We start from the raw sequence: 23,453 nt of genomic DNA on the forward strand, positions 1-23,453 counted from the left end.
CTTGTTCGATTTGAGACGCAGGAAACCAAATATCCAGCCGTAGCCCAGTATTTTAACACGCTTTGCATCAAAAGTAAGATGATTTTTTTGATATATACTGTTTATATTAATACATAATTATTACAATTATGACGAGGTACATATAAATCAAGAATTTAATCCGTCTTCTAAATCCATTCCCTAAAAGGAAGGAATGCTGGATAAATCATAGTGTTTGGTGCTAATAATACATTCAGCAAGTGTTTGGTGCTAATAATACAATCAATACTCAACCTGGCCACAACTTAGGTCAGCACACAGCAGTCGGATCCTTTTACCCCCAACGTAGAAAATGCAAATAAAGATGCGAAAATCATATGTACAGCTTAAATCCAGAGATGTTTAAACTGGTTTGGCAATCCTAAAGTACACGGAGTTGAGCAAGGAATGCTGCGCAAAGTTCAAGAAACAGCATTTGAGGTCCTACAACCCGTTGTAGATCAAGTAGATACTTCTCTTCCCGGGTCTTGTAAAGCTGCAGGCACGTTATATAACATGTTCGTTAGTCATCTTCGGAGGTTAGGTAAGTTTAGACAATGTTGATCTAGCTTCAAACATAGACGAAGCAAATAGAGTAAACTAGGCATCACATACATTCCATCGATGATATCAATTATAACGTACCTCCTCCGTCCCAATCATTTATTTACCTTCTATATTCTTTGTGAGAAGTATTTTAACCAAAGGTAAGCAAATGACCGGGACAAAGGGAGTATACGACTATACGTTATCCTCTCCATGGGCCTGGACATTCCAGTAGCAATCACATAAGTGATAAGACACATAGAAGCCAACACACAAATCATTCAATCATTAACCCTCTATCCTGCTTTCAATGCCCTTCCTTTCTAAGCAAAAGTCGGGATAAAATTCATTTTTCAGGCAAGTGATCTCTCCTTCACATAACATAACTTTAGGATTAAATGCGATTTTAAGGATTCAGCCATTAATACAATACTAATGCTGATACATGAAGCGCAACAGTCAACACTCAACATAGAGCAAAAAGAACTGGAAGAGGAACACACCTGCAACTCAAACTTCACGACATTGGGTGACCTTAACGCATCATTTTCTATTATGCTTGATTCGTTGGCAAAATAATGATCATTGTCGGCAGGATTATTGACCATCCCTTCATGCTGCCCAAGAATGCCAGGAATCCACCGGCACTTCATATTATAGTGCCCAATCTTTTTCCAGCAGACATTCAACTCTTGTAGTGCTTTCAAAACTTCAGTCATGATCTCACGAGGATGGGCTCGCGACTGCAGTCAGACATGGCAGTATATCTTTACAAGCCATACAAATTAAAATAAGTAATCAAATATGATGTCCGACATAACTTGTAGGAGGTAATTATTAATCCATATCAGTCGGCTCAAAAATACATCATAAATACCTTCTAAAAATTCCGAGTATTACAAGCATAATTATGCAGATGGCTAATACTCAGACGACAGCGTCGTTGCTAACTTTCCTACAAGCACTTAATTTACAGCATTCCTACTTTATTTCATGCACCTTGTCCATGTCAAGAAATTTAAGTTTAAAAGATCCCAAATTAGAAAATCACAGAATCACGTGTCCCAACCTGCTGTAGCCTGTAACCATTCGAAAATTTGTATTCTCCAGACAAGACAAGGTAGTTCAGGAACGACATTGGATAATCCCCAACTGACTTGGTGGAGTGTGACAGTCTATATGTGTTTATATGTGCATGTGTATGTGTGAGCTTATCATAAATAGTGTGTGAGTGTGTGGAATGTGGAGAGACAGAGAGAGGCTTGCAAAAAAAAAAAAAAAAAGGTTCTCCCTTCAACTATGTGCAAATTCATCAAGGGGGAGTATAAATGATACCTGTAGTCCAAGAGCCCATTTCCTCTCAACAGGGAACTGCTGTCGTAAACCAACTCCTTGATAATCAGCATAACCATGATATGGGCGGTTCCCCGAGGCAGGGGAAGTAACTCCACTTGGACTCATGCGATTAACATTGTTATCCTGAAAAAGATAGACATGCAAAAGAATATCAGATACTTATTGCAATTCAGGAAAACATAGAGGTACCAGGCTCTGCTTAACTCTATTTTGCAACTTGTAATACTTATTTGTTCAAGTATTAATGCAAAATAACTGAGAAACTCATCCATTATATAACTGTATTAGTACAAGCAGTATGTCATGACTTAAAAACTCCTGTCCAAACATTATTGCAGTCATTTAGATGCCGAGTCCCCAAAATACAAGCATGCAATTCAGTAAAAGCATCTCTGAAGAAAAGACTACCCACCATCATTTCTTGGAACTCATCCCCGAGATAGCCATTTGAAGTTCGGAAGCGATTGTCGAAAAGCAAATAGTATGCAACAGTTCCCTATAGTAACCATAAAATTATATATCAGCTCTCGGATTGCAAAAAATATAACACCCAAAATGGAAATGCTAGAGGGACCTCATTCTGGAGTCGGTTGCGAAGCGATTCAATCAGCTGATTCTTGTCAAATCCCATCCTAATAACCTCTAGGAGTATCTCCTCATCAATCTGCAAGGAAATGCAGAAATCAAGTTACAATTTAATAATGCAATATACTCCGTACAATTTAGACAGAAGCATCTTAAAGTTAGGCTAGCGTTAATTCAGAAAAGGCATATTCAATAAAAAAAATGATAACACAACGAGGTACAAGTCAGATACAGAGTGCTAAACTTAAGTGACTTAATAGATTGTAACATTAAGATAATCACAAGGAAATCTCAAACTTATGGTCTGGCATATTTTATTGCATACTTTGCATTGCAAGAAACCAGGGAAACAACCTCACTTTCCTGAAAGTAGATTCATTACCTACCTTCTTTGCTTGTTGCATAGTATCTGGTGGGGGCACGGCTAAATAGCGTGGGAGATGAGCTTGAAACCATGAGTGCTGGCGGATATCTGGGATGGCGATTCGTTTCATAGGGTCAACCACAAGCATCTTGGGAATCAGATCTCTGGCTCCAGGTGATAAATGACTTGGAAGGGTATATATTCCACCCTAAACATGAAAACAATGTAACATCAAAAATCTTTACTTCCAGACTCTACAAGTAGACATGATATAGGCATTTCCTGGTGACCATTTTCACATGATTTCATTAAGCATATGGAGAAATTAAAGACAATAATTAACATCAAAAGGCCACAAATCTTCAAATTTTACACCTGTTGAAAGATTTTTTTTATTTTTTTTTAAGTATGCATTTAGGATTTTAAGACAAAGAATCACATAAGAATATAGAGCAAATTAATAAAAGCCTGTTCAATTCATTGGTCAGATTCACAAAACAACCACAAGGGTGCTTTTTGAGCTCAATAATGGAAGAGAAATTTCTTTTAAAAACATTCCTGCTTCGAACACCAAGGAAAAAAAAACTAATAACTACTCATCATGTATCACAGTATCAGTAATCAGTATAACTCATTGTGTCCAAAATCTTCAAAACATTTTCTAAAATTTTCAGGAACACGCTAAAGGCAAAAAAAAAAACAATAAACAAATACAAACCTAAATAACTCGGACTCTTTTACAAAATTCTTCTATCACTCTTAGTAATAATTTATACAGTAACTATTATCCAGCCCTCTTTTGCATCTTAACAGTAGCTTAGTTTCTTTCTATTGATTTGCTAACTTTGCGGCTACAAGGCACTCGTACAAGATAAAAATCACTGTGTGACCAAAGTGATATCATGAAGGCGTGGTATAAAAAGTTGTGCATGCACTTAATGCCGGCTATCACACCTCACAAAACAAGTAATTATAAAACGGAGCTTCCACACAGTAAACTGAAATTGTGGTGCCACCACCGGCACAGAAACAATAATACTTGCAACAACAAAACAAACAAATGACCAAGGACAAGAGCCAAAGAAGATTATTTAAACATCAAATTTATTCAAACCATATAGAAGCATGCATGTACCTTTATTTTCTTGAAAAGGTTGGGGATATTTTCATCATCAAAAGGGAGAGTGCCACAAAGTAGGGCATATAAGATAACACCACAACTCCATACATCAACTTCTGGTCCAGCATAGAGTTTCCCTGAGATAACCTACACACAAAAACACAGGTATATTGTAGTTCATTCAGTAGAACAGCAAATTGGATAGCTATAGCTAAAGAGCTAAACTTTCTAGTGGATAATACATTCATGTTGCTTAATTTTGAAGATGCGATGATAAAAACAAACAAGCCCAAACTATCATAAATATGGTACCATAAAGAGGAATTATCAGAAGATAATCTTCAGCAAATAGAAGCTGACTAGATTTTATATAAAAATATCAATAAAAAGGAAGTAAATACGACGTATAACAGAGTGAAGAAGAGAGCGCAGGTAGGTAACACAATTAGAAAAAGAACACACATTTACATAAAGAATATGAAATTCAAACAAAGCCTCCCCACTATGTTTCCTTTCTGATGATTAAAGCATTGCACATTTATAGCTTGAAATCAAAGGCTATCGTCTTTATTAACAAATTCCCAATAATCCATATGCAAAATGGAAAAGAACCCATAACACTTCTCAATATTTATACCTCTGGAGCTGCATAATTTGGACTTCCACAACTTGTTTTCAAAAAATGGCCATCTCGCATTATGTTGCTCAAACCAAAATCTGCTATCTTGACATTGTGATGGGAATCTAGAAGAAGGTTTTCAGGCTTCAAATCTCGATGCACAACCATATTGCGGTGACAATACTCTACTCCTGATATGATCTGATTCCAGTACAACAAAAAGTATTAAATGGCAAAAAATTCAGATGACGAATCTAATGGAGAAAAAAGTTGATAAGGTACAGAGAAGAGCAAGAAGAAAGGTGGTTGCCTGCTGGAAAAATGTGCGAGCTTCATCCTCTTGTAATCTACCCTTTTCAACAATATAGTCAAATAGTTCTCCAGACTTCACGTACTCCATTACAACATAAATGTCTGAAGGTGTTTCAATTACTTCGTAAAGTCGTATGATATGGGGATGCATGAACAACCTTAATATTTTGATTTCTCTTCTCACTACAAAATCAACACAAAAGTATAACAGTGTCAGATGGATAATCTACAACGTCAAAGGACCTAGCAAGGAACTCTTACAAACCAACTTACCAACTTATATGTTTTTATAATGGTTACCAAATTTACTCGACCCTACAACAAGTTGTGAATCGGTTCAAGCATATTCATCATGGGCTCATGGCTCTTACTTTCAATCTACTGTATATAACAGGCACTCTCTAAGAGCATATCATGTATTGGATATTCAGATGCGCCATATTGATAACGAATCCATCATCCATCAGACCATCATGGATACTATACGAGAACTTAAAAGCATAAGGTACTTAATACTTAATAGTTCAATTTCCCCAGTACTTGAAGCATCCATTCATTCAAAATACTTAATAGTTCAATTTCCTTGGTACTTGAAGCATCCATTCATTCAAAATCAGTAACGGGTCCATCATGGGTACTTCAAAAAAGTTCAATCCTAAGCAAAGAAAAAACTAGCAGCTTACTAAACCAAATTTTGAGGAAGAAATTAGAACGACAAGAAGAAAGACCAACAATAATAAAAAAAACTTCAATACCTTTCTCCTCCATTTCCATATTTTTGATCTTCCGCCGGTTCAATATTTTGATGGCAACTTTATGGCCAGTCAATTTGTGCTCGGCGATTTTCACCTTACCAAAGGAACCAATACCAAGAGTTTTACCAAGGTTGTAGTTCTGCAAGTAAACGTCCACACCAGCACCGCCTCTGCTGCTTTGACCATCCATTTCCCTACACTATGATGAAAAGTACCTCTTTCAAACACAAATTCTTGTATCTAATGGTCTCGCAATATTTTTATTATACAATTTTTCCACTAATCTATACGGTATTATAAGTTACTCCACATATCTCCCACTATTTTAGCAAGAGACCGTCTCTCGGAAAACTAAATATCGCTTCAAAAGGACTATCCACGAATTTGAATTGCTGATCACTTACTAAAGACACTAATCATCTAAAACATTACGACTACGAAAAAATCAAAGTTTCATCTAACCCTTACCAAATGAACTTCACAAAATACATCCACCTCTACATTCATAATCTTCGACATTAAGAACATAACCGCGGCGATTGAAGCTCAAATCAATAATCAGTCCAATCATAATCATACCACTATCAAACACCAGATAATGCAGATACACGACCTAACCCTAAATTAAATCATCCAAAACTTCTAAAATCAATCAAACACACATATATAAACACAAAATCAATCGAATTAACCATAAAACTAACAAATCGTCGTATCATAATCCTACATAACTATTGCAAAACGTTAATCCAGCGAAAATTAGAAAGAAATAATGATAGCATAACGAAATCAAATCAAATACAGAAATTAAGAAGAGAGTTACGTAAAATGAGGAGATCGCAAGCCTTGAGGATTAAGCAATTGAAAGATGAAGGCGAAAGAGTGAGAGCTGTAAAATTGGGGATTTTAATGGCGGATGTAATTGTAGTAGTATCAGGAGAAAGACAAGGAAAATCGCATTTGGGGAGTATCGGGTAATCTCATTTCACGATTTTTCAATTTTATTTTTATTTTTTAAAACAATTCTACCTACGTAATATTCCCCGTTTTCGTTTTTCAATTATGTATATATCGTTATTTTTCAAAATTTATCATTTGTATTGACTCTATTCAAATTTAAATAGATCACTAGTAATAAATCGGAATTACATTTTCACATACAAGTTTTACTCTTTCATATACATTTTATTATTAGTTTTTGAGTAATTAAAAATTACTCTCTTTTAAAATTCAGTTTTTTAAAATTACTCTCTTATATAATTTTTTCTTAAAATTACTATCTTAAAATGCATTTTTTCAAAAATTGCTTCAAAACACTAACTTAAGTTACTTATTCCGTCATTTATGAGTTTATTTCGTTTGTGTCTTAGCCAATTTATGTTTCACAAAAACTTCGGACATACGGTCTCTCAATAGCGTTAATGAGAGACCTCTCACATGATGGGGTGAAGGACCCATCGAATTTATTTTTTTCCTATTATGTCTCTCACTAAATTAGTGGGAGACGGTATCTCATGAGACCTACTGTTTATGCTTTGAAACGTATAACAATGGAGAATAAGTTCAAAAACAGACGTAATAAGTCACCTAAATTGGAGGTTTAAATCAATTTTTGATAAAGGTGTATACTAAGGGAGTAATGTTAGGAACAAGTTATATAAGGGAATAATTTTAGAAAACGAGATATTAAAAGGGAGTAATTTTTAATTTACTCTTAGTTTTCCATCTAGTGCCCTTTTAATCTCAAACATAACAAATTAAAACGTCATTAATGGATCTTAATCCCATAAAGAATAGGTCTTCTTAGAGACGGTCTTTCAATAACCTTATTGAGAGACTATTTTTAAACTATCTTAATTTTTTTGTCACAAAAGTAATAATAGCGATTTAGAGTTTACGTAGTAATCTTTAGTCAAGTCATTTTCAAATAATAGCATTAATAAAAGATTTTAGTCAAATCATTTTCAAATAATAGCATTAATAAAAGATTTAGTCAGGTCATTTTCAAATCTTTCAATATATACTTATAAAAGAGATTTTTTTCGAGCAATTTTAAGTTGTCCACATCATCAAAAATCAATTTAGAAAAGTCTCGTAAATAATAATTTTTTATGTAAAAAATAAAGTGGAGAATCTTTTAATTATTATAATATAGTATATAGTATATACTCCCTCCTATTTCCTATGTTGTTCCCATTTCCTTTTCCAAATCGATTTCAATGTTGTTCCCTCTTTCCCAATTTAGTAAATTTTTGGGCTGTGAAATTACCAACTTGTCCTTGTTACTTTTCCTGATTTACAAAAAGTGCCATCAACTTGGCCCACATTTTCTACACTTAAGCAGCCCAATTACCCCATCCCCATACTAATCTAAACAGACTAATTAACCCAGCCCATAACTAAACCTAATTACTTATAATGACTCCCGCCCTTTTACTTGTCCATAATGTTCTATCAAACCCTAAATGTAATCTCTCATCCCTCTCTCTCTTCCGTCGTTTAAGATCTTCATCTCTTCAAACTCATCTTCATCTCTTCCATTCCATTTATCGTCATCATCTTTAATATTCTGAGACTTATTTAACCCTTATTCTTTAGCCATACTCATTACCTCTCCCTTACACATATCTTCATCTCTCTCTTTCTCTCATGGCCTGTCTTGTTTTGTACGATTGTGAGGAAGATCTGAAATCTTCAGATCTGGTTTTTGAAGATGAACCATGTTTGTTTAACATGTTCAATGTTGTTGATCCAGAGGTTGAGTTTGATTGTAATGATGTGGAAGTTGAGGAGGTTGAAGCTAGGGTTGATGATGAGTCGATGATGAAAGATTCAATCTTTACTGTGTCTGAATCTGAAATTGTTGTTCCTGATTCTTTGGGGGATGTTGACACTTATGTGCCTGAAACATGTCCTGAGTTCTTAGAATTTGATGCGAGGATGGAAGAACTTGATCGTGAGGCTAATAGAAGAATATTAGCTGCTGAGGAGAGACGAAAGATGGTTGAGACCATGAAAGAAACTCCTGAACATAAGAGGTGGTTCATTTTGGAAATCTCCAAATACTTTCCAGCCTTTAAGATCCTACTGGAAGATTTAGAGAGGTTGATTTCAATCCTAATTCTTTTTTTTTCATTTTATGGTCATTTTTTTAACTAGTGATGAAATGCATGCATAAGATGAGGTTAATATTCTTAATTATGATGCCCGATGATAATAATTTTGAGGGCATATGTCTGATTGCATGCATATTGCCACCATTTTCGAAGAATATGATGAGGCTATGCATGCATTTAGATCTTGTGTTGTTGATCTTAAGAGTACTGAAATCGTAATCTGGTCGTACGCCAAGTTGAACATTAAATTAACTGCACTAACATCATCATTTCATATGCAAAGTTCATACATATAGCTAATTAAAGGGCAAAAAATTATAGGTTGATTTTGATCTTGCGTGTTTTCTGCTGTTTTCTTGATCTTGAACATGCTTCCTTCATGAACTGTAATGACTTCATTTTTTTCTTCCTTCAAAATGTTGTTGTTTGGTTGGTTGATGTACTACATAACTTCAGTTGTGCACAAAATGAGTACATCAATCAACAAAAATTAGATGCTTGTTGTTACCTTCACCTTCAAAATGATGGTTGGTGTCTTAACCTGTACAACAAAAATCTGTTTGCTTGCATAGATGTTAAGTTCAGTCTTGTGAACCTACTGAAACTGAATCTATCAGTTCAGTAATTTCAGCAATCTGACTTGCATCCCCTACATTCTCAACATACCTAATGCAATCATTTACCAGAGTTAAATCTACCTGTAAATATTGTGGTAGTCTTCCTTCTTTTGCCAACTTGGACTTGTGCATATGTGGTATCTTGTACTTATTGTGTCCTCTGAGTTTTAACACCTATAGCATACAACCCTGCCAAGTAATGAACACATAATTTAGTTTTATCACTTCTAGATTGTTAAATGCAGTAGTTACTGCTCCAACCAGCTCATCTAACTTGTAAGAATTAGTCAGTGTCTTTAGTGATTGAATGTCCCTAAAGAACCCCAAATCCAAGACATTCATGTCAGGTGAATTTGGGGGCTGCTGTACTAACTGTATATTCCATCCATCATTGCTTGCTGCTTCTCTAAAATCTGCATCAGAGTTCTTGATATGGGGACGTGCATTGTCTTGTTGAATGTAAATGGTTTTACTTGCATTTGCTGGCCACTTCCTCTTCAGTTCTGGCAGCACCTTGCCTATTAGCATATCCTTCACCACTTGTTTAGTGATTGATTCTATTGGTTTGGTCTCCATTGTGCCTGCAACCCTATTTTTTGAATTTCTTTTTGCTGGTTCCAAGTAGACAAATGGCCATATTCCAATCTTTCCATCAAAGATAACATCATTATTGGCGTCAAATTGTGGTCTCCCAACAGCACACATAAACATAATTTTCCATATGAATGTTTTTGATTGAACACTTCTATAAGGATCTGGTTCTGTTTGAGATAAGTAGAACCTCTGACCATCTTTAGTTACGTAAAACCATTTTTCATCAATGTGTATGATGTTACTTTGATCTTTAAACATGACTTTTCTGCATATATGATCATAATACAACTGTGAAAGACTGAAAATTAACCTAGAAAGTTGATTTTTGTCTGTCAAACCTGGTTTTAATGAATTGGTATGACTCCTGATAACTTTATCAGTTACCCAGTTGGACACCTTTGATTGACTACAATTCATAGCTTTAGCCACCCTGATTTGTGTGGTTTTTTGACCCAGATCAATTTTGTTGTACTTCTCTTCATCAAACACCAGTTTTGCTCTACCTGACTTGCCCTTTATCTTGCTTATGACATTTATGACTTCACCTAAATCTCTTTGTTGCCTTGTCTTTTTCCATAAATTTGTGAGTGTTTTTCTTGTGACACCAAATTGTTCAGCCACCTCCATCATTGACCCCTTTCGTGGTTTACCATTCTTGCACTTTTCAAGTAGAATCTGAACAATTTTTTGCCTCTCTAAGTTACTCAAGTTTCTGGTTTTATACATTTGTGTATTTAATGGGATTTGGAACTTTGCTAATAAATGATGATTGTATTTATTGATTTTGGATGATTTTGTTTGTTTGCTTATAAATGAACAACCAGAAACAATTGCCTTTCTATATATAGCTAGGTTTGCATATTCATAATGTTGATGTTGGCGCAATAATTTAATTGAGCTAAAAATTTAAAATGGCGCAAAACTGAAAATTTGGTGCCAATTTTGAATATAATGCTCCACTTGTGTGTCCTTGATGTATTCAGTTCTGATTAATGTCACAACTCACAATGAAGGCAAGAAATGAAGAATGACCCCACATGCAAATCTGAAGTTAAAACATTTTGTAATTTTCAGATTTTAATTTTCAAAGAAAGGGTTTGTAATATTCATATTTTAGTTTTCAATGTAAGGGTTTGTAATTTAAGATTTTTTATTGTTAATGTAAAGGTTTGTAATTTGATATCTAAATGTAAGAGATTGTAAGTTTTTGTAACATTAATTTCCAGTTGGGTTTGGAAATGTATGAGAAATGGATGTTTATGAAATCTGGAAATTCTGGAAATCTGGAGTTGGGTTTGGAATTCTGGAAATGAATGAGAAATGTAGAACAAGTTGTTGCTACAATCTGGCCCACGTGATTAATTTTTTGGAGAGAAGGATTTAGTCTAATTACAACCTCTTTACTCTAATTAATCATACCTTCTCTCTCCATTATTATAATAAAGTTGTACTTTTTATTCATTGTTAATTTTTCCCTTAATTCTTGTGCCCAAAAGAAAAGGGAACAACACAAGAAATAGGAGAGAGTAGTATATAATATATAATATATAGCATATAGTATATATAGTATATATTTCCTAATTTATATTCAATTCAAATTTCTATTTTTTTGCTTGCTTTAGGTAGTCAGAAAACCTTAAATGTTGACTATATACCTCAAGTAAGGTTTGTCGATAGTGTATTCGAGTCACTACCACTTTTGCAAAACCAGTTTGACTTATGTCAAGTTGGCGGTAAAATTACAGAGTATATGCTTGTAAAGGCACTGCTCTTGTCATGTTGGAAGGAAATCTTGTCGGATTTTGTTTTGATGATCATATATGCAGTTTCTCGCTTTGTCGGTCCATATCTCATCGACTATTTTATTCAATAGTCGCAATGCATAATACTGCGACTATTTTCATCAGGAGGATCGTTATCAGCGTGGTTATAAAGTAGAATAAAGGGTGTTATCACTTGTCATCAAGGATGAGCGTAGAAATATCAAATTTCACCATATGAGGAGTCCGAACTAGAAAATATCAAATTTCACCATATGAGGGTGTTATCACTTGTGGACTTTGAACACAATAATATAGAGCTTGTTCTCAAAAGATTCAATCATATACATAAGAACATTTATCCAAGGATTGGTAGGACAATTTAATCAGCAATTCCTTAATATGTGAAGACAATTTTAGACATCCACTTCATTTAGGTGAATTCGATACGGGTACATTTTATTATATGTTTATGCCGTCCAAAATCCAAATAATAAGTCGAGATTGTTTTTAATTTGGATGACAAAACACGCCTATGTGAATACACAGACCGTTACCACTAGGGTACCCACACAGCAAAGCAAACTACTCACGACTTACCTGGTTGTTCTTCATGTGACCAGATCAATCAAAGACAATAGTCACCCCATTATTGAAAACTATCTACAGAAGTCACACAATCAGACTTACACATGGAACATAGCTAGAGAACTTGGCTGACACCGAAATTACTTGGACAACAATGCTGAAATTTCTTGGACAAACACCACCACCAGTGACTTACGCATTTACCCAGACATAGTCACCGGTCGCCAAAAAGTGGCAAACTGTTGGCCCGGGCTTTGCATTCAAAAGCTTCAGGATCGGGCCCTTCGGGTTTTGAGATGACGCACAATTATTGCTTCAATCTCCTTTCCATCACTCCTTACCAGTGGAACCAACCGAACCTCACTATTAGGCACATTGTGATAAGCGAGATGTAGTAGGTGTATTGAACAGCTGTTTGTGGCACACGGTTGCCCGCTTACGAATTGTCTTCGGTGGCCTCACCACTTTATATAACTGTAGTTTTCCGGGGCGGAGTGGACATTTTCTTGACCGATGTTCTCATTATCGCATAAACCAAGTTGAGCATTGAATATTTCGAATTAATGCAAGCCCGTATTTCACCTGTGACGGAGGATTTTTCACAGTTTGGCTCATGGACCCACCACTTAGCTACCTTGCTATCACTTTTGTCTATTAACGGAACTTCTGCTTGATCCGCAAAGACTAAGAGAAGCTCGTTACCCCCATTCGTGTCATTGTACACGAAATAGACAAAGTGAGGTTCTTAGCCGGGATCTTGGTGGCCCTCGTGACTTGGTGGTCGCCGACTATCGTGGGCAATGTGATCAAGCTCCGGTCTATCAGTATTGGTTATGGAGGAAGTTTGAGAGGGCGACTTGATACCCGGGGGTGGATGCCCACGCTGGTCGTAATCAACCTTTCCTTTATTGATAGAATGGTAATATTTCATCATGGCATCTGAGTTATAATCTGAGGGAATAGGGTAGTACTGGTCAGGTTATTAACTAGTGGTGGATGGCCACTCTGGCGGCCGTAGCCAATCTTTACGGTTTTGAGGGCGACTTGATACCCGGGGGTGGAGAATCTTTTAATTATTATAATATAGTATATAGTATATAGTATATAGTATATAGTATATAATATATAATATATAGTATATAGTATATAATATATAGTATATAGTATATAATATATAGTATATAGTATATAATATATAATATATAGTATATAGTATATATTTCCTAATTTATATTCACTTCATGTTTCTATTTTTTTTGCTTGTTTTATGTAGTCGGAAAACCTTAAATGTTGATGATATACCTCAAGTAAGGTTTGTCGATAGTGTATTCGAGTCACTACCACTCTTGCAAAACCAGTTTGACTTATGTCAAGTTGGCGGTAAAATTACAGAGTCTATGCTTGCAAAGGCACTGCTCTTGTCATGTTAGAAGGAAATCTTGTCGAATTTTGTTTTGATGATCATATATTCAGTTTCTCGCTATGTCGGTCCATATCTCATCGACTATTTTATTCACTAGTCGCAATGCATAATATTGCGACTATTTTCATCAGGTGGATCGTTATCAGCGTGGTTATAAAGTAGAATAAAGGTGTTATCACTTGTCATCAAGGATGAACGTAGAAATATCAAATTTCACCATATGAGGAGTCCGAACTAGAAAATATCAAATTTCACCATACGAGGGTGTTATCACTTGTGGACTTTGAACACAATAATATAGAGCTTGTTCTCAAAAGGTTCAATCATGTACAAAAGAACATTTATCCAAGGATTGGTAGAACAATTTAATCAGCAATTCCTTAATATGTGAAGACAATTTTAGACATCCACTTCATTTAGGTGAATTCGATACGGGTACATTTTATTATATGTTTATGCCGTCCAAAATCCAAATAATAAGTCGAGATTGTTTTTAATTTGGATGACAAAACACGCCTATGTGAATACACAAACCGTTACCACTAGGGTACCCACACAACAAAGCAAACTACTCACGACTAACCTGATTGTTCTTCATGTGACCAGAACAATCAAAGACAATAGTCACCCCATTATTGAAAACTATCTACAGAAGTCCCACAATCAGACTTACACATGGAACATAGCTAGAGAACTTGGCTGACACCGAAATTACTTGGACAACAATGCTGAAATTTCTTGGACAAACACCACCACCAGTGACCTACGCATTTACCCAGACATAGTCACCGGTCGCCAAAAAGTGGCAAACCGTTGGCCCGGGCTTTGTATTCAAAAGATTCAGGATCGGGCCCTTCGGGTTTTGAGATGACGCACAATTATTGCTTCAATCTTCTTTCCATCACTCCTTACCAGTGGAACCAACCGAACCTCGCTATTAGGCACATTGTGATAAGCGTAGACAGTAGTAGGTGTATTGAACAGCTGTTTGTGGCACACGGTTGCCCGCTTACGAATTGTATTCGGTGGCCTCACCACTTTATATAACTGTAGTTTTCCGGGGCGGAGTGGACATTTTCTTGACCGATGTTCTCATTATCGCATAAACCAAGTTGAGCATTGAATCTTTCGAATCAATGCAAGCCCGTATTTCACCTTTGACGGAGGATTTTTCACAGTTTGGCTCATGGACCCCACCACTTAGCTACCTTGCTATCACTTTTGTCTATTAACGGAACTTCTGCTTGATCCGCAAAGACTAAGAGAAGCTCGTTACCCCCATTCGTTTCATTGTACCTGAAATAGACAGTGAGGTTCTTAGCTAGAGGCTGGTGGCCCTCGTGACTTGGTGGCTGCCGACTATCGTGGGCAATGTGATCAAGCTCCGGTCTATCAGTATTGGTTATGGAGGAAGTTTGAGAGGGCAACTTGATACCCGGGTGTGGATGCCCACGCTGGTCGTAATCAACCTTTCCTTTATTGATAGAATGGTAATATTTCATCATGGCATCTGAGTTATAATCTGAGGGAGATAAGGTGGTACTGGTCGGGTTATTAACTAGTGGTGGATGGCCACTCTGGCGGCCATAGCCAGTCTTTACGGTATTGAGGGAATCGTAGTATGTCATCACTGGATCTAGGTTATAATCTGAGCGAGGTAGAGTGGTAGGGTTGCTAACTAGTGGTGGATGACCACTCTAGCGGCCGTAGCCAGTCTTTACGGCATTGAGGGAATGATAATCTTTCATCATGGGATTCAGGTTATTATCTAAGGGAGGTAGAGTGGTAGGGTATCTAACTAGTAGTGGATGGCCAGTTTGGCGGCCGTAGCCAGCCTTTACGGTATTGAGGGAATGGTAATATTTCATCATGAGATCCGGGTTATTATCCGAGGGAGGTAGAGTGGTAGGGTTGCTAACTAGTGGTGGATGGCCACTCTGGTGGCCGTAGTCAGTCTTTACAACATTTAGGAAATGATAATATTTCATCATGGGATCCAGGTTATTATCTGAGGGAGGTAGAGTGGTAGGGTTGTTAACTAGTGGTAAAAGGCCACTGTCGCGGCTGTAGCTAGTCTTTATTGCATTGAGGGAATGGTAATATTTCATCATGGGATCCGGGTTATAATCTGAGGGAGATAGAGTGGTAGGGTTGTTAACTGTGTCGACCTTATGAGTAGGGAGATATTTTGTGACGTCTGTTTTGTTTATGGGTGATAGGGAAGTTGACATGGATATGGTTGGAATTATAGTGTAGAGCATGAGCAACATTAAAGAAATAACCATCGACATTTTTTTTTGTTTCTTCTAAGTTATGAAGGGAAGTTGGATGATAGAACTATGGAGGTAGCTATATTTATAGAGAAAAAATATTTATCTATCTACACTAAATAATAAAACAACCACCACCATCAACACCACAATTTTTTCCCTCCAAACTACCCATATCCATATCTTTATTTATTTCCATTGAAATTCGATGTTTCCTAAAATAACTCCTAAATTAGAGCACTTTATCAAGAAAAATAAATCTAAATTTGTCTACTTATTCTCAATAGCTATGTACTTTCAATATTTTCTAAGTTATACTCAGCATTAAATGACAATATTTTCGATATTGTCCAACTTATACATTGAAAAATTGTAAGAACTAAATTTATTTTAATAATTAGTTTTACAAATAGTTATATATACAAATAATTATAATTATTACGTAAATTTAAAAGTTTGTTAAGTAATTCAAAATAGTAGGAGTCTCTAATATTAGGATTATTATACTCCCTCCATACCAGACCAATAGTAACATGGTAAAAAAATGAGATTTTTAAGAAAAAAAGGGTAAAAGTAGGGGTAAAGAGGGGAAAAATAGGTGGGGTATGTAACTGTGGGTTGGTAGGTGGGGTATGTGATGACATTTTGTGTAAATATCAAATGGGTATATAAATAACTTGGTAATGTTGTGAGCAAAATAAAGAATGTTAACATTGATGTGGTACAGCCGTATTAGGTAAGTGTTACCATTGGTCTGGTATGGAGGGAGTATATATTATATTATATTATATTATATTATATTATATTATATTATATTATATTATATTATATTATATTATATTATATTATATTATATTATATTATATTATATTATATTATATTATTGTGGTTCTATTCAAACTTCTACATACCTTTATTAGTTTATTAGGGGATAACAATTCGTAAAAATCTAACTCAATCTAATAAACCCGATATAGATTATAGACATTGACATTATCTTTCATATTCCAACCTTGCAAGAAGTAGTTGTTTGTATTAACTTAGGAATTTGCAAGTGTAGGCAGGTGCGATTTTAGGATTTGATCATTAGGGGTGCAAGTTTAACAATGATTTCGGCAACGGGAAGTCGGAAACTAAAATTTAAACACAAAAATTCGCGATGATAAAGTAAAACAATAAATTAAAATAAAATTGGATCCAAATAATTCGAGTAGTCTAATAATATGATATTTTTCTTTATGTTAAATGCAATAGATATTTGAGTACATAATATTTTATCGTAACTAAATAAATACGAGGGTTTTATTTAATTGAAAATAAATTTTAATGCTGAATTTATGAGTTATGCAACTATATAAAAATTGATGATACTACCAAAAAATAATTAGAGAAGTCCGGTCAGCAGCAGAAAACATCTTGACCTCATATATAGCCTGTAGGATCCTCTTACCCTCATCAAACAAGTCAGAGAAACGAACAAAACAAAACCCTCTCACCCTCACTGGTCTGAGGCTGAATTCTGGAGGACCACAAAGCCTTCATCGGAAGTGAGGTAGGCTGCCACGACGACCATATAAGCCTTCGAATCACCACAACACAAAATTCCATGATTCATAACCCACCTGAAATGGCGGAAGTTAGAGGTATTTTCAAGCCAATTACATGCTTTCCCGAGGTGGGCTAGCGAAACCACCACTTTCTCACGGTAAAATTTGAAAAATAAAAGCTCAAAGAAGGTGGCAATGCCGTACAAGACACACCGGCCACCCACCTGATCCTTCACACTAGTTACGCCTTCTTCTCTCAGGTCAATAGATCTGCAGGTGGCAACCTATCTATTTCTTTTTTTCTTCTTCCGGAAGGAGGATACCATCTTCTGGTTCAGAAAGTCCTACTGATTCAGAAATTATATCATCTGCTTTAGAAAAGTTGGCATCGAAATCTTGATCCGTTTTGGTGGGCAGAGGAGAAGATAACGGAGCAAAGGGTTCCGATTCGGTAAGAGGAGAAGAAGATGACAGAGTAATCCAGTTGTACCATAAATATTTTTTTTTAAGCTAATTCAAAGTTTATGTTTTTAATGTGTAAATGGATGAGTTCAATATTTTCTAACAAAGCTCATATTATTTAATATAAAGCTGAGATATTCTATCACAAAAAACTCAGATTTTACACCGTACAACATATACAACTAGTTGTAAATGATACAATTTGTAAAGATCAGGAGCGTAAAAATTTATATGGGATTCGTATATGTCGCGGTGCTCCTAGTTTATCACATCTTTTTTTCGCGGATGATTCTCTTATATTGTGTCGGGCTGATAAGAAGAATGCCGATACAATTAAAAGGGTCATCGATATTTATCAAGTGGCATCTGGTCAGCGTTTAAATATGCAAAAATCCGAGCTATTCTTTAGTCCTAGCAATTGGCTGCTGATGTGAGGATTTTGGTGCGGGAGACCCTGAACGCCACAATCGTTGCTTCACCGGGGAAATATCTTGGAATCCCGGCTGTGATCGGACGGAATAAATCTAGTGCATTTAATTATGTAAAAGAGCGAATTTGGAAGAAATTAAAGGGGTGGAAAGAAAAATTGCTTTCATATGCCGGTAGAGAAATTCTTATAAAGGTAGTTGCCCAATCGATTCCTACCTATCATATGGGACTCTTTAAATTTCCGACTACCTTTTGCTCTAAGATTGAGGGTGATTTAGCTCGGTTCTGGTGGGGTCATCGTGATGATAACCGACATATTTATTGGATTTCGTGGGAGAAGATGTGTGGTGCAAAGGCTGATGGTGGTATGGGTTTCCGACATTTCGAGTCCTTTAATCTGGCTATGTTGACTAAGCAGTTATGGCGGATATATGATAGACCGAATTCTCTTGTTTCTAGGCTTCTATCGGCCCGTTATTTTCCATCGGGTGACATTTTGGATGCCTCTCTTGGACATCATCCATCTTTCGTGTGGAGGAGCATTATGGAGGCGATGTCGTTATTTCGAAAGGGCAGTAGATGGCTGATTGGAGACGGTCGCAAAGTCAGATTTTGGCAAGATCAGTGGAGCATTTCCGAGTCATCGTTACGTTTAATATCTCCTATTTGTGGCATGGAAAATAGTGTTGTGGCTGATTGGTTTGTGAATGAGCCAAAAGCTTGGAATGAGGACCTTCTCCGGCACCATTTGTATGAATTCGAGGTTCGTGAAATTCTCCGTATTCCATTGTGTGCTACTGATGAGTGTGACAGGCTTGTTTGGAACCCTTCTCGGGATGGGTGTTACACGGTTAAATCGGGTTATCACTTCATTCGTGCTCAAAAGGAGATCGAAACGGGAAGTGGTTCTTCAAGTGCGGGGTCTGGTTTATGGGCGCATATTTGGAAGCTTGAACTTCCTCCAAAAATCAAAAATTTTATATGGAGGGCTTGCAAAGGAGCTCTTCCTTGCGGGGTTAATGTGCAGAAGCGTGTCGTGGAAGCGGACCCGACTTGTCAGCGTTGCCTGAGAGACATCGAAAGCGAGGTTCATGCTTTAGTTGGCTGCCCGTTTGCTCAGGAAATCTGGGAGTTTGCAGGTATGGATGATGATTTGCTTGACATTGGGGGTGGTGGAAGGGTAGTTAGTACGGTGGATTTTATCTTGCAGAAATTGCAGCGGATGGATGCGTGCAGGTTCATGGTTGTTCTGTGGGCGTGTTGGAATGGCCGTAACAAAGCTTATCATAGTGATGAACGAGTTGAACCTCAGATCGTTTTGGAGAAAGCATTGAGTTTCTGGCATTCTTGGCGGGATGCACAGCCTTTGCGTGGGGTTGATTCTGACGGGACGGGGGTGGATAGAGTTATTTGGCGGCCTCCTGCTAGTGGGGAATAGAAAATCAATGTTGATGCTGCGGTTTTAGGTGCGATGGGCAGCGGCTTTGGTGTGGTTGTGCGAGATTATACGGGGAAGGTGGAACGTATGGGTGTCTTGCAAGTCAGGGATATGTGGAGTTCGGAAATTGCGGAAGCAAAAGCGGCCGAATGTGGTCTACTGACAGCTAAACAGATGGGACTGGATAATGTGGTTTTGGAATCGGATTCTTTGATCCTAATTACCATGCTCAAGATGGAGAAATTTTCGGCAAATTATTTCGGTAAAGTTGGGAAAGTTGTCTTTGATTTAGCTAGTTCCTTTAATTGTATTAAGTTTAGTTTTACTCGTAGAGACGGTAATGTTGTGGCTCATGGTCTGGCTCATTTTGTACCGCTTTCATACTCGACGCGGTTTTGGGTTGGGACCGTCCCTTCATGTATTGAGCCTCTTGTAGCTATTGACGCTATTGGTATCTCTTAATTTAATAAAGTAGAGTTTTCCTCAAAAAAAAGTATTGGGATGAAAGTCTCCCTAAGGAATCGCTATTGTATTGTTCAATTTGAACGCCTTAAGGTAGTATTTGTACTATATTTTGGTTCGCTGTCGATAATCTCCACTAAACTAAAAGAATAAGAAAGTTCTAATATTTTCCCGCCTAAATAAATATTTTATGTTTGGACTTCATTATATCCTATCTACAATTGGGCCAAACTGCTTAATTCCATATAATTCTGTTCTATTTACACATTTATATGCCTACAAGTGGGCCAGATTAATTACATACACAAGATAAGAGCATTCATTTATTGTTTTTACTTTTAAAACGAAAAAATTGCCAATAATATATATTTTTATTACACTTTAATTTAATATCTATTTCTACTCTATATAACGTGAACATTTAAATTTTGTAATTTTGTAATTTTTTGTTTTATAATATACATAAGTATATTTAGTACAACACGGATACACACAATATAGTTTCATCAATTTTTCTATCTCTTAATACAAAACATTACTAATATTAAGCTTATTCTATACTAAAATTTTAAATGGAATTAAAATAAGTTAAAAATAATTAGATAATAGTTAAATTCTCTTATATCCCTAGCAAAAAACCGCGTGCGCGGGATTTATACTAGTATTCTTCATAATAAGATTAGAGCACATGTTACTAGTTTCACTTAGGCTCAGCTCATTACTACTGATTACACAAAATTTTAAAAAGGATAGTAATAATACACAAATTTTCATTTGTAACGGATAAAACCTGTCACTTTTAAAAGACTGAGATATAGGGACAAGTGGAGAGGGGCGGTAAAAGATCACCTCTAAAGATAAGTTGTCATAAACAAGACTAACTGATAACTATATAATAGGACGCTAATTGATTGATATGTAGTATTGAGATGCGATATTATTTTTTCTTCAAAAGTCCTCAGATAAGGTTGTTCATTTTAATTTGGAATGTGAATAATGGTGTGTGAGAGATTTTGGAATCTTGGTATCAAATCGCCTATATACTAAAAGATTTTGATATTTTACCGCTCCTTTCTATTATTTTGTTGTCTCTTTATTACTCCTACTTACTTCCTGACTTATATTTACTTTTCACAAACCATAAACTCGTTTTTCTTTTTAACATTATTTAAAATAATTGTAAAATGCTCTGAATATATGACCCTCACAAGTAAAATCTGTCTACATTACATTTGTTAAATTAGGTAAAAATAAGTCACAAAGAACATGACCTAAGTAGTGCTATTGATTATCACGATTGGGATCACCCGACCACGCAAGGGAATTGCCCATTGCCCCCTAATATATCGCAAATTCTCCCTTGTGACAGGTACTATTCCGTCACAAACACTGTTCACATTTACGACGGGCCAAATGTGACCACTTTTTGATAAAATGTGACTATTTTTTTAGGTGACATTTTATGAACAGTATTTGAGTGGTTACATTTTATCAAAAAGTGGTCACATTTGCCCGTAGTAAATTATGACTGTCACAAGGGAGAATTGCTGCTAATATACAGACGCCTAAAATAAGAAATGTTAGGTTAAAAAAAATGGTTTTATTTTCGGATCTGGCTAAAATTTAACAGGTTTACTAATTTCATATTGTCTTACATACTTTATAAAAGGCCCAGGGCTCGATATTACCCGATGAAATAACATTGTCCCCTAAAAGAGGCCCAAATAAGAAAAATGCGAGTTAAAAGGCGTTGCACATTAGCGCCAACTTGCTTCCCTCCATTAATCCCCACTACAACTCTCAAACTTCTCCTTCTCCACCTACAATGGCGACGCTCCCCTTCTGCCCTCCTCAATTCTCCGACGTAATTTTCTTAATTTCACTTTAATTACTACGTAATTCAATTTCCCCCAATTTTTGATGCTTAATTTCATGATTTTTAAATGCAATTTTGATAATGACTAGTGTACAATTGACCTAATAAGGCTGGTCAAGGATATTTCTTGCAATTTTGATAATGACTAGTGTACATTGTACAATTGACCTAATATACTGTTTAGCTTAAGTTTATCAAATGTGATATTTCTTGTCTATGTATATGTTAGACAAAGTATATTGTGTGAATATTTTGTAATATACTTTGTCATATTTGTATTAGTTATTAGCAGTAATGATATCGTTTATATTAGGTTAGAATATCGTCATAAGCCTTGTATATAAACTCTTATGTTCATTCAATAATACTCAAGCATTATAATCTTTCATGGTATCAGTTTCCTAGGGCAAACGATCTCCTTCTTTCGCTTCCGCTACCCTAGCCGTCGTTCTCACACGACCAATTTCATCTCGACCTCTCGTCATTCAAACGACCTCACGTCACCATGCCCGACAAGAAGTCATCTTCCTCTTCTCCTTCTTTCCACCCGGCTTTAGTCGTAGCCAACATCCGCAATCATATCTCCGTCACCCTCGGCATGGATAATGATCAATATCCGCTGTGGGTCGCTCTTTTCACGAATCACGCCAAGGCTACTCGCGTGCTTCATCATATCATCTCCTCGAAGGGTAAATCAATTGGCCCATCACCTGATGATGATAAAGAGTTATGGGAGACAATTGATGCGACGGTCTTGCAATGGATCTATGAAACCGTCACAAATGACCTCCTTGAAACCATTGTTGAAGAGAACTCGACTGCAAAAAAGTGTTGGGATAGAATTAAAAATATATTTCATGATAACCAACATTCTAGAGCAGTCACACTCGAGCAAGAATTTTCGCATATCTCTATGGAAGATTTTTCGACCGTCTCTACCTACTGCCAACGTCTCAAAAGTATCGCTAATCAACTTAAGAATGTCGGTTCTCCGGTAAGTGACAGTCGTCTCGTTTTACAATTGGTTTCTGATTTGTCCCCTGCCTACAGTGGTGTAGGTACTATTATCCGCCAAAGCAACCCGCTTCCTCCATTCTATCGTGCTCGCTCTATGTTAACGCTAAAAGAAGCAGGAATAGCGAAGCAATCTGCTACTGGTGTACCGTCGGCTATGCTCACAAAGAATACTGCCGATG

General features: G+C 36.2%; 3 protein-coding genes across 4 annotated transcripts; 1 reads left to right on the plus strand and 2 right to left on the minus strand.

Moving 5' to 3' along the window:
* Positions 1–145: 145 nt before the first annotated feature.
* LOC141618796 (SNF1-related protein kinase catalytic subunit alpha KIN10-like) lies at positions 146–6,720 on the minus strand. Of its 2 annotated transcripts, none has more exons than XM_074435872.1 (11): positions 6,499–6,720; positions 5,676–5,874; positions 4,919–5,103; positions 4,627–4,809; positions 4,005–4,136; positions 2,892–3,077; positions 2,495–2,584; positions 2,333–2,416; positions 1,900–2,043; positions 1,068–1,307; positions 146–514 (listed from the first exon to the last, which is right to left on the minus strand). In XM_074435872.1, the coding sequence occupies exons 2-11, from the start codon at positions 5,863–5,865 to the stop codon at positions 401–403; spliced, it is 1,548 nt and encodes a 515-aa protein (XP_074291973.1). In that variant the 5' UTR covers positions 5,866–5,874; positions 6,499–6,720; the 3' UTR covers positions 146–400. The 2 variants fall into 2 exon arrangements, with proteins under 2 accessions (XP_074291973.1, XP_074291974.1); XM_074435873.1 differs by having other exon boundaries at positions 5,676–5,869; positions 6,499–6,717.
* Positions 6,721–9,582: 2,862 nt separating this feature from the next.
* On the minus strand, positions 9,583–10,728 carry LOC141620902 (uncharacterized). The gene has a single exon (XM_074437651.1). The coding sequence runs from the start codon at positions 10,726–10,728 to the stop codon at positions 9,583–9,585; it is 1,146 nt and encodes a 381-aa protein (XP_074293752.1).
* Positions 10,729–19,952: 9,224 nt separating this feature from the next.
* Positions 19,953–20,381, plus strand: LOC141620903 (uncharacterized). Its single transcript, XM_074437653.1, has one exon. The coding sequence runs from the start codon at positions 19,953–19,955 to the stop codon at positions 20,379–20,381; it is 429 nt and encodes a 142-aa protein (XP_074293754.1).
* Positions 20,382–23,453: the final 3,072 nt, after the last annotated feature.

This window comes from Silene latifolia, chromosome X (assembly GCF_048544455.1).
Source record: "Silene latifolia isolate original U9 population chromosome X, ASM4854445v1, whole genome shotgun sequence".
NCBI classification, from domain to species: domain Eukaryota; kingdom Viridiplantae; phylum Streptophyta; class Magnoliopsida; order Caryophyllales; family Caryophyllaceae; genus Silene; species Silene latifolia.